This window comes from Mesoplodon bidens, assembly GCF_964165515.1.
Source record: "Mesoplodon bidens genome assembly, chromosome: 4".
In the NCBI taxonomy this organism is placed as follows: domain Eukaryota; kingdom Metazoa; phylum Chordata; class Mammalia; order Artiodactyla; family Ziphiidae; genus Mesoplodon; species Mesoplodon bidens.
Genome location: NC_138160.1, coordinates 79,700,190 through 79,712,733, shown reverse-complemented (window position 1 = coordinate 79,712,733; position 12,544 = coordinate 79,700,190). Strand labels below are relative to the sequence as shown.

At 41.9% G+C, this 12,544-nt stretch overlaps 1 protein-coding gene across 1 annotated transcript in view; it reads right to left on the bottom strand.

The window, feature by feature from the left end:
* ERAP2 (endoplasmic reticulum aminopeptidase 2) overlaps positions 1–7,178 on the bottom strand; it is a 39,862-nt gene extending 32,684 nt beyond the window's left edge. The window contains exons 1-3 of the mRNA XM_081230834.1: positions 7,131–7,178; positions 4,483–5,175; positions 577–715 (exon numbers count right to left, since the gene is read on the bottom strand). Of these exons, the coding sequence (XP_081086960.1) occupies positions 577–715; positions 4,483–5,033 (690 nt within the window). The 5' untranslated portion in view covers positions 5,034–5,175; positions 7,131–7,178. The remainder of the gene's footprint in view (positions 1–576; positions 716–4,482; positions 5,176–7,130) is intronic.
* Positions 7,179–12,544: the final 5,366 nt, after the last annotated feature.

Genomic DNA, 12,544 nt, shown 5'->3' with positions numbered 1-12,544 from the left:
AATTTTAAGGACTACTCGTGGAACTTAAAAAAGAAATTTCTATGTTATATCACAGACTACTAGATCAGAATTTCCAGGATGGGGCCCAGGGAAGCGTCTCTAGATCCTTACCACTCCAAATGTGGTCTCTGGACCAGCAGCAGTGGTATCACCTGGGAGCTTGTTAGAAAGTCAGAATTTTGAGCTTTACCTGAAGAACGACTGAATCACAATCTGAATTTTAACAAGATCCTCAGACAACTCATCTGAAAATTAAAGTTTGAGAAGTGCTGTTCTGGGCGATTCTGAATTTCATCGCTAGCCAAGTAACACTGATTTAAAAGAACTCTGCTTCCATATAAACACAAGTAAAATATAAATCACTTTATTTAAAAAATAAAGCTTCTTGTGAAACAATGCCCAAACAGAATGATGTTAAAATCTAGATGGATTGGGGTAATGTAATATGTAGAAGGATCAAAAACAAATTAATGGCTTAAGTGCTGAAAACAAAACAAAACAAAATAAACACAACAAAACAAAGACCAAAGTTCATTTTGAGAACAATTCCCCAAAGTTTCTAAAATTGGCAAATACCTTTGGCATGTTGGATAGGGCAATGTGTCTGCTCTCTCTTCTTATCTTGATTGAAAAGTTGGCTTTGAACAGTGGTTCATCAAAGCAAGGGAAAGCCATTCGTGCCTGGGTTGGCTCAAAATCTGTTACTGCAATTGTTCTGTGAAAAGAAGTACATTCCAGAAAGAATACACAAGTGAAGTCAAAAAAAAAAAAAAAAAGAAAGAAAGAAAGAAATGAATTTGTACCTTCAGAACACAGCTTATCAAACCTGGAGGTGATACATTTGATTTCTCAAACTATAACCTTACAGAATCCAGAATCTATTTTTGAAGAAAATGACGGTAAAATTTGTTTAGTAGCTGCCAATCATGAATAATGCAGGGTACTGGGCACTCTATTTCACATGATCACCTTCATACTCATAGCAGAGAAGGATATTGAGGCTCAGAGAATTTGAGTGACCTTACCAAGACCCTTAGCTAGTAAATTTGCTGAGCTAGTCATGCCCAATTTGACTTCAAAATTGACTAGGAAGTTAGTAGTTTAGTGTCATCACTAAACCTGAGTGGGCTTCAACCAGACATTTGAATATCTGTGAGATTAGTGATGCCTTAGGTTGTGTTCCCAGGAAGCATATCCTGATTTATAAGAACATGCTGCCAAGAAAAACAGGTAGGGCTTCCCTGGTGGCGCAGTGGTTGAGAGTCCGCCTGCCGATGCAGGGGACACGGGTTTGTGCCCCGGTCCGGGAAGATCCCACATGCCGCGGAGCGGCTGGGCCCGTGAGCCATGGCCGCTGAGGCTGTGCGTCCGGAGCCTGTGCTCCGCAAAGGGAGAGGCCACAACGGTGAGAGGCCCCCGTACCACAAAAAAAAAAAAAAAAAAAAGAGAGAGAGAAACAGGTAAAGGAGGGAGGGAAGCGGGACAGGGAAGAAGGGAAGAGGAAGAAGTCAGGCCCGGTGCCAGCTTCAGCTTCATCCCAGCGGAGCTCTGGAGTGGAAACTACACCTTCAAGTTTTCCCCTACTGGAGGCAAGGAGCTGGGCTTTTATATTCTGTATCGTCATTGGCTAAAGGTCTTCCTGCGGGACCCAAGCTTCCCCCCAGACACGTCTAGCTCTCTCTGCTTGCTGGCAAAGCAGATCCAGCCTTCAGACTATAACAGGTAGATAGATACTCTGACAAATCTCTATACCCCATCACCTTGATAATGCTTGAAATGATATAATTACAGATTTATTCTTTGGGCTTTAAAACTTTAATTAAGCAGCAACTCTGGAGAGCATATTTTGATTGAAGAAGGAGAGCAGAATAGAAAAGCTCGAGGGACAGATAAAGGGTGAGAAGGGCCAGGAGGAGGGAAAAAGAGGGCCTGTCACGATAATTTTGCCTCAGTCTACTGTATTTCTATAATACAGACTGGAAAAGTGAGACTGGGAGCTAAATGATTTGTTTGGGGCCTCGGTATTACTTGGATTCAGTAACAGGTCCTACAGAAGTAAAGGAATCCCAAGTACCTGGAATAATTTTTACTAATGTGAAATTTTGATTATAGTAAGTCTTACAATGGAAAAGCCAAAACTTTAAGATCTTTTTTGCTATTTACACAATTTTAGTGCTGCATGCAAAGTAGTGACTTCCTGCTTCTCAAAGAATTATTGTTGACTGAATTATTTTTGTATTTTAAGTTAAGTTGTATGTGTATGCATGTGGGTGTGTACTGTGTGTGTGTGTGTGTATGAAAAAAAGAGAGAGAGGTAATAAAATGCTGTTGACACTGTCCTGCAAATCATCCTACATGCTAAGACCTACTAGGTGACTGAGTATGAAGAGAGCTGACTAATTAATCATAAGAAGAGTCAGAAATAGTCTGCAGTTAATTATGGGAGGCATGTTACTTTCCAAGCTTCTACTCTAAAAAAATCCCCCCTCTGGTCTCCTTCATTTCCCCAAATTATATCCTTAAAATGTATTTCTTTTAGGTGGAGGTTTTGTCACTTGAAAAAAAGTGAAATAAACCATCACTGGTCACGTGGTACCTCAGTGAGAAGGTGACGTTTCCTATCCAATACTGTGCTGGACCTGAGAATTGAGGCCTCTGAGAATTGAGGCTGCAACGAGGGGAAGCGTCCCCAAGGGAAGGGGAGGTGGGCCTGGGGAAGGGCTGTCCTCAGTGGACTGCTGGGGGCTGTGGAGTGAGCATGTGACCTGCAAAGGGCAGTGAGCACCTGAAGTGGGGAAGGAGAGGTAGGCAGCAGACACTGTGGGGCTAAAGTCGCCTACCAATATCCACTCTCCTTCAGTTCCAGTAGAATCCTGATTTTGTTCAGGAAGGCAATGTGTCTGATGAAAAAATCACTTCTCTAGATTCTCTTGCAACTTGGTGGGCACATGACTCGATCTGGCCTAGTTGAAGTCATTGGGTGAGAAATCTTGGTAAAAGGAGTCAGACTCAGCTGGAATGTTTCTTTTTGCATTTTCCTCTCCCCCATTTCCCCCTTTTCCTGCCTGGAATGTGGACTTGATGCTTAGAAGTGCAGAAATCATTTTGTATTAGGAGGAAAGTCATATGCCAAGGATGGCTGAGCAGAAAGATACGAGGAGCCTGGGTCCTGGATAATATTGGTAAACACTGTAGCAAACCTGGGATGCCCTACTTCTGGATTTCTTGCTGCATGAGAAAAACAAGTGTGTGGCAAAGCCATTGTATTGGGGATTTCTCAAACTGGCAATTGAATGCAACTGATAAAATGTAGGAGAGCACTGAAACCAGACTCCTCTCCCCTCTGAGATGGACCCTGGCCCTGGACAACCAAATCATCCCCTTTATGAAGCATCCTTGGTTCCTCTCTTTCTCTTGCCTTACATAGTCAATGTCAGCAAATTCTGTCTGTTTTACACTTGAAAACAAATGCCAAGTTCAATCACTTCACTCTATAAGCTGCACCACTGGCCTGGCCCAAGCCAACATCCTTTCTGGCCTGAACAATTGCAATGACCTCCTAAAAGACTAATCTGCTTCTACTTTTTCCTCTCTATAATGTACATCAACATATACTTGATCTTTATAGAGCGTACATCACATCAGAACTTTCCAATGAATTCCTATGGCCCCTGAGTAAAAGCCTAAAACAAGAGGCTCTAAGTCTCTCTCTACATGATCTGACCCCTCTCTACTCTACTTCTCTCCCTCTCTCATTGTCCTTCGTCTCTCAATCACTCCCGCCTTACAGACTTTGCACTTGCTGATGCCTTTGCTGGGAACACTGTGCCCTTAGATGTCCTCATGAAAGTTCAGGTCTCAGTTTAAACGTACTTCCTCCTCACCAAGAACTTCCCTGACCACTCAGCTAAATTATTCCCAATCCCTAGTCTATATCTCACTACTATACATTCAGTGCCTAGAACGGTGCCTGGCACACAGCATGGGCTCAATAAACATGAGCTGATCAAATAGACCATATTTCTCAGTTCTCCAAACTGACTTGTTTCTGTCTTCTGGATTTGAGTCATGCTGTTTCCTGGGCAATGTACATGCTCTCATTTCCTCTCTCCCAACCCAAATCTTATGTATATTTCCTTTTGGTCTCAGATCAAGTCTAACCTCCTTTGAGAAGCCTTCCATATTTCAGCTCTCTCTGCACTGACCATCCTTTCCCCTAGGAGATAAACATGTCAGTCTTGTCATAGTCATATATTGGCTTTTCCTCCTGGTTATTCTCTCTCTAGCCACTTATGCCTCTGCATCCTGTGTTCCCATTTTTATTGTGATTTCATTTAGGAATGGCAGAGCTTCTCCTTCTGAGTTTCCCCATAGTTTTTCGGGCTTTTCATAAATGACTACTGAAGCATGCTCCTGGCAAAGAGACATAACCCATAAGGAAAGTATCACAAAAGACTATAAATAACTGGAGCTACATCTTACCTTGTTTCACCACCAAGAGTTCTATATGTGCTTTTATAAAAGCCTTCAAAACCCTCAGCTAGCTTGGCCTGGAAGTCAATAGCCACAGAATATCTCAGGTCAGCCATAAGTTTCTCTGGAACCAGCAGTGCAATTTGTTCATGAGCAGGATAACTCAAAACAGTTAGCTTTTTCCCTGGTTTCCTGTATCTCAAATCTTCCTCTGACTGAAGAGTAACATTCATGATTTCAAGATCTTTGCTGTGCAAGATGATGAATTGGGTGGCATCTCGAACCAAGACTTCGATCTTCTCAGATGCAACAAAGTCCAGGGAGGTGAGATTTGGGTGGACAAAAAGGTCATAGTGGAGGGGAATGACCATGGTGGGGAGCCTTAGCTCATGCCAAGGAAATATTTCCCCATTGATGGCTACTGGGAAAGCCCCACGGTCCTTATTGGACTGATCAAAAGATGAACTTGTGAACTGAGAACAAATACATATTTGGATGACTGCTGAGCAGTAAAATCCTATGTAAATATTAAATATTAGTTTTCTGCATGAATTAGCCATTACAGCAGAACGGAATGCTAAATCTATTCTCTAGAAGACAAGTTAATATCCAGGCTAAATCTCATAGTTCTCCATAGCACCGTGTTGGCTCCAGTTATGTCACTCAGGATCTGAAAAATATGTTTCAATAAATGGATTTAACCTAGAAAGAAAAAACAACAATAACATTTATAGCATGAAGAAAAAGATTTCAATTTATAAATATAACTTGAAAAATAGATGGGCATATGTGAATTGCACCAAATATCCACAAAATAAAGTAGAAATTGTTATCATCTGGGTATTATAAATAAAATTTTTTTAGAGCTCAATTAAAGGGACTCTGCCTTAAAATTACATCTATGGAATCCCCTCTGCATTCTGTGCAATGGACAGAAGGTAGGTGTGTAAATTCATTGCATGTTGAGCATTTTTAACATTTGGTTACATCATTTTAAGAATGTGTCTGGATACCGGAAGGTAAACTGCACAGGTGTCTCTATTTTGTCTTAATAAGTCATGAAGAATGCTCAATATTCTTTGGATACCAGATATTACTATTATCAATGGCCTTGAACTTCACCTCTTTCAATAAAAAACATTAGCTGAATGGCCCAATTCTATGGTTGCTGGTATAAAGGATGCTGGTCAAGCTAAGTGTTTACCCTCAGTTTATTTCCAATATATCAAAGGCCATGGAAATAAAATTTCATTTATAATATTCAAACAGAGTATTTTTAAAAGTTGCTTTGGTCTTCCTTATCTCAGGCTACCTTTGAAAACACAAATCGAACTGAACTCACTGCCTCTGTAAATAAAACTGAGACAATCTCTTCTCGTTAGAAGGGTAACACTACAAAACATAAAATAAGGACAAACAATATATGTGGTTAGTTTAGGTATTCACTTCTGACACCCACCCTGTCACCTGCCTCTATTTACCTTCTCCCTGCTTCAACTTAAACCCATGAATGGTTTCCTTTCCTTTTCTTTTTTATCATTAACACATTCTTTTGAATTAATCGTCTAAACAGTTATTTCAATTTTACAATTTGCAATATTAATGCAGATCAACAAATATTGTTAAAGAAAAAGAAGAAAATCATGGTTAAATAACAACTCTCCTCCCCTCTTTTTAGAAAAGCATTAAATTATTGCTACCAAATCCCAATGTTCCAAGGGCCTCTGATATATCAAACCATAATTGGTCTATTATCTTGAATTTCTGATGGTTTGAAAAATGAAATTACTTGTTAGGTCCTGAGCTTGGGAATCAGAGTGCCTGTGTCCCAACTCTAGCTCCATTGTACTTAACCTGAATGGTCTTGGGCAAATTTTCTGATTTTTTGAGCATCAGTTTCCTCGCCTATAAGATAGGGTAATGGTTGACACTAACATTGAGAGGACTAAGTGTAATAATTCATGTGAAGAATATGGCATAACACAGCAACTAGCATGTAGGAAGCATGTAATGAATGTTAAACATTAAATTTTTATTGTGGTTACTATAACTCACATTCTCTGGCCTAAATTATGGCGCTTTCCCCCCACCTGTAGCAGACATACCCAAAGGAAGTTATATTTTTTAGGTAAGAGAGGAGAAAAAGGCCTTGATATTTACTCATGTAGTCTTTCACTTTAGAACTGATAAGAACTTTAAAGGCCAGCTAGTACAAGTCCTTAGTGTCCAGATAAAGAAACCGAGGGTGAGTGACTCTCCCAAAATCACATAGGAAGTTTGAAGGAAAATTGGGACTAAAATACAGTTCTTTGACCCTTTGTCTAATGGGTTTTCCATTATACTGTGCTTTAGTGTTTTGTACAAAACATCCGGAGATGGAAGATACAAGAACTGCAACAAACATTTGGGAAAAGCTAAGAGAATCTCCAAAAGAGAGTGAGTCAGTTAAACAGATTCTTAAATAAAATCCTATCCTTAACAGCACTGCATGAACTTTCCAATACAGTAGTGCCAGATTCACCCACCTTCCCCAGATCCCCACCTTAGGCTGCAAAAGCTCCTCAAGACAGAAGTTTTATACCTTCAGTTCAGGTCATTATTCTCACTGAAAAAATAATGATTTTAAGACAAAGTCAAGAGAAATGTTGATTTGTTACCTTAATCCACGCTGTTGCAGATTTGAATGGAGGGGAATTTCTTTTTGCTTTCACTTTCTATTAGGGTAAGGTTCAGAAATTTGCATAACTGAAATTAACAAGCAGCTTCAGAATAAAAGTCACCCCATGGCAAGGCCAGGTGGGACTCCAGCAATCCCAGTGACTGCTGCTCCTGCTGTTTTATCCTCCCCACCCCCATGTCCCCAGGTGAAGCCTTCAGAAACTAGTGTTTTTGTTTTGTTTTATTTTTTAATGCTGAGTTATTTTAAGACACGACCTTGAATGCCTCACTGTGCTGTGTCCATATTACCATGAAATATGACCTCTGTCCATCCACCTGGAAAAGGTAACTCCCAGCCGGCTTCTATGGCCTTTAACAGAGATGATATATACCCCTTTCCTATGTCTATAACATCCTGCCTCCTGGGCATAAAGGAGCTATCGCCCACCTTTATGTCTCTCCATCTTTCTTGGGCCTCCTTTTCCTCACCATCCTGGATATGGGCCTTCCACAAAGATAAAACCTCTGTTCTCTGCTCTTTTCCCACTTTACTCTTTCCCTCGGAGAATATGTTCAAGTGCAGAGATTTCTTATATCCCCTCACCCATCCCACATTTCCCTCTCCTGATCTCTCCTTCCAGGTTTCTGCTGCTGCAGTTCCAACAGGCTGATGGACTGTCTTCATGTGGATGTTCTGCTAACAACTCAAGCAATGTCTTTGTCCCCAGATCAGAGCCTTTTGCTTTAACTTCATCTGCTTCGAGCCTTCCTCCATTGTCTATGATTCATCCTTTTTAATCTCTTTTTATCCAGCTTAAAAAAATTTTTTTCCCACAGTCATTAAAACAGTCCAGGTCCTCATCACTCCTCACATCAGCCTTCAAACAAGTTTTGCTGCTTCTCAAGATGTGTCCTTGCCGTCCTCTTGTACGATGCCCTCCAGCTGATTATTTCAGCCACTGCTTGATCATGCCACCCCCTGCTCCATATACCTTTCCATGGTTTCCCCCTGTTTAGACAGAGAGGCAGTTCCCCGTGTGGAGACCGTGCGAGGCCCACTGACAGCCTAAAGTCCACATGACCTCTTTCAAGGCCTGTCTGGTGTTTCGTTTAGATCCTAGCGCATTAAAGGGCCACGCTGGCACACAAGTGTCGTTCTCGAGTCAAGTGTAACGAGCTTGGTACCTATTGTCTTTAGGCCTCCTTCACACACTGGTTTTCATGCCTTGTCCTGCTGTGCATCTCTGTTTGCAACCTGTGTTTGGTTCAACATTCAGTTGCTGCCGTGATTAGATCCTAGTTAGCTCTTGATCCTCAATTTCTTTTCCCTTGTTATATTTTATCATTTCAACCTGGATGAAAAACTTAATAAAGTAGAAGGAGCAAAACCAAGGAGGTAGCCTATACCTAGGGCCAGAGGCACAGACCTGTATAGAGTCCCTTGGAGTGGCATTTCCTATAGTTAAAGGGGTACAATGGGTGGGATGGATGGAAACAGGTGACTGGGGAAAAGGGGACAAAAAAGAGGAGGCACCATGGGCCAATTCTTGGAAATCAAATTCTGCAGCGGAGGAGGGGAGGGGTGAAGGAGATAGAGGAAGCTGGGGGTAGTTCTGTGACATTGTCACAAGCCCCAGCCCAGTTGTGTGTGTCTGTGTGTGCTCAGAACTCTACCCCACCCATGAGAACAGAAGTGATGACAGAGAATGAAGAAAGAGGGCCATCAGACTGAGCTACTGAGTCCCAGAAGAGGAAGCTGAGTAGGGTTTAGGTGACTTCAGAGTTTATTGTTTAAAACTATCTCTCGCCAAAAGGGGTTTCTAACCTTTTTATTTCCTGCTAAGAGAATAAGCTTTGGGAAGCTTGTTGCTTAGGGAATTCACATGTCACTTCACCTGGTCTTCTGATCTGTCTCTTGCTCAGAGTCTCTCCTTATTGACTCTATCTAAAAGGAGTAGCACTCCCCCCTCAACCCACCCCTGCTGCCACCCAGTGTCTATCCCCTTAGCCTGCTTTTTTTTTCTTAGCTTTTATCAATTCCTGAGAGTAAACTATGTATTGATTTATTTGTTTGTTTTATGTCTCCCCATTAGAACACAAGTTCCTTGCAGGCAGGGAGTTTGTCTGATTTGCTTGCCTCTTTTTTTTTCTTTTTTTATAAAATTTATTTATTTATTTATTTATTTTTGGCTGCATTGGGTCTTTGTTGCTGCACGTGGGCTTTCTCTAGTTGCAGCGAGCGTGGGCTACTCTTCGTTGTGGTGTGTGAGCTTCTCATTGCGGTGGCTTCTCTTGTTGCGGAGCACAGGCTCTAGGCACATAGGCTGCAGTAGCTGTGGCATGCGGGCTCAGTAGTTGTAGCTCATAGGCTCCAGAGCACAGGCTCAGTAGCTGTGGCGCACGGGCTTAGTTGCTCCGAGGCATGTGGGATCTTCCTGGACCAGGGCTTGAACCTGTGTCCCCTGCATTGGCAGGCAGATTCTCAGCCACTGCGCCACCAAGGAAGCCTGCTTTGCTTGCCTCCTAACACCCAGAGCCTAGAGCAGAGGCTGGTATATGAGACCCTCAATAAATATCTGCTGAACAAGTGAGTGCATTTTCAATATTTGTTGTTTTTTCTTTTCCTTTAATTTTCAGATTGCCCTTCGCTTGCTCCAAGCTTCAGACAAAGCAGGGAACTTTCCATTTCTGGATGAGCCCAGGATTCCCTTACCTTTACTGAAGCTGCCACTCTGTGTTCCATACTTCTCTCTCAGTGTCCTCTGTGTAAACTTCTTACTGCAAGGCAAATGCCTCCTCTAGGAAGCCCCCTTGGAAGTGACACATGCTTCCTTTCCAGTCCTAACTGCAGGCACTTGTTTAGTCAGTTCAATTGGCCCTTACCTTACACTAACATACTTGTTCTTCACATCCTTCCTTAAATTATCAACACCCAAAGGCTAGGGGCCAAACACTACGCCTGGACCTCTCTCCAGCACCTCTCAGAGTGTTGCACACCTCGTAGGCCCTCAACAAACAGATGAGAATAAATGAGAGTGAATTTTCCAAAGACCTGAAACACTTAATTTTCAGAATGTTCAAAGATTTCTTTTTACTAATTTTAATGGAAATCTTTCTTATGTATATTACAACTATTTCCATCCCGCTAGGGTACACTCAACAGATTTAAATTGTAGTGACCCAAGTTTTTAATTACAAACTGGACCTAGAATCAAAAGAATTGGACTCAAACCCATCTTCTGAAAATAAGTCACTTCATTTCCTAATTAGAGACAGTAACACTTTCCTACTTATTACATAGGATTATTGTCCATCTCAGTATCAATTTGAGATAACATGTGAAAACAGTTTATAAATGTTTTATAAAATAAACTTTAAAAGTTTCAACTTGCAACAGTTACCTTAATAACAATAATCTGTGACTATGCTGGGTTGTAATACAGTGCTGCCCTTGAGGGGAATGAAATCTAGTAAATACCCCCAGGTTGCTATATCTTCTTGAATTCTTATGGGTACTCTGCAAAGTTTATTCCAGTTCCTCCATTATCCTCAAATTTTTATTTACTTTTTGTTGTTACCTTCAGCCATCCTCAGCTTCCACCCTAGACCTGTTTCTAGACTGTGGCTTCTAAAGCACTGCAAGCTGAAAAATTAGCAAATGAAGCTAGTTGGAGACTATCTCAGGCACTCAGGTGCCTCAAAAATTATTTCCTAGTGCTGCTGCCTGTGCTGCAGGTGGGGAGAGTTCAGGATAAATGAAATGATAAATGGCCTCCTTACAAATGAAATGTTCCTGAATCTCCTCCCCTCTTTCTGCAGTTGAATTTCCTGTCCTGAACACAGGCACAGCTTGGCCTTTTCCCGGCTCGATGCTATCACTCTGAACACCAGCCAACTTACAGTCTTAAGAACCACTTCCTCTCACTTCTTTTCAAAAGGATCTCTAAAACTCTGTTGAAAGTACTTCACAGAATTATTGCTATGTCTCTGTACAATTTCAAATAAAATGGAGGCAAAATCTAAAATATGGTTTTACAATGTTTTAATTAAAGAAAGGTTTCTGATAGTACAAAGACCCAGGGTCTACGCAAAATATGAGGGGGCTGGGGGCTGGAATTCACCTAGTGAATGCATTCTATAGCTTTTTAAAAATTCATTCAGTTTCAGCAGAAAATTAAAAGAGCATAATGTCAGAATTTTAAGTCAAGAACTGACAGAAAGATGGTCTTCCAAAAATTGAGGGCTTTAGTAAGCCTTCCACGATATTTACTAAAAAATAAAAACAGAAGACTGCAACAATAAAAAAAAATCTTACATTGTTGAAGTAGAACACAAATTAAGCAAACCTGACTTTGGATAACGAATGATCTGCAGGTGGGTGAACGCGCGGATGGATGCAAAGCCTGCAGGTACTGAGGGCCGACTGTGGTCATCCTACGATGCCATTTCATAGAAGGGACTTGAGCACCCAAGGATTTTGGTGTTTGGGGGGCTCCTGGAACTAATGCCCCAGGCATGCTGAGGGATAAGTGTACCCACATTTAAAATTTTTATTTAATAACCAAATGAAAATTTCTGGTGCTTCTGTCATTTTCCAATTAAAGATTACCTAAATAACTGATGACATTATCAAACAACATAGTTGCAAAATAAACAAGAGTGATTCTGAGCTTGTTAAATACTTTATTTTGAAAGGAAAAATTTATGCTTCCAACTGCTAAAACCAACTGATAAGTAAATCAGTATTTCTTGGCTTCCTACAATTTAAAGACTTAAAGGTATATAAGAACTTCCACTCTGGCCAAGATAGAATAGGGACTGGAATTTATCCTGTCACTTGAAACAATGCCCCCTCACCCCCAAAATGTATAAAAGACAGTTTGCAAGACGAAGACTATCGGGCAACTGAAAGTAGTGATCCCCGAAGAGATGGAAACAAAGGAGGTTAAGGCTGCGACGGGCCCAGCTGAGTGCCTTGAGAGAGATTCCTCGCAGCTGTGCAGGGGGGAGACGCCTGAGGCAGAGCCTAGCGGACCGTTTGAGTTGAGGCAGGCGCAGCTGAGTCTGGGCGGGCAAGAAAGTAGCGTTCACAAGACGAATACCAGAGAGGACAGACCTGCAGAGAGAGAGAGCGCGCGCGAGAGAGAAAGCGGGGAGAGAGAGCGAGAAAGCAGGGGGGGGGGGAGAGGGAGAGAGAGAGAGCGGAGAGAGAGAAAGCGGGGAGAGGGAGAGGGGGAGAGAGAGAGAGAGCGGGGGAGAGAGAAAGCGGGGAGAGAGAGCGAGAAAGCGGGGGGCGGGAAGAGGGAGAGAGAGAGTGAGCGGAGAGAGAGAAAGCGGGGAGAGGGAGAGGGGGAGAGAGAGAGAAAGCGGGGAGAGAGAGAAAGCGGGGAGAGAGAGGGAGAGAGAAAGCGGG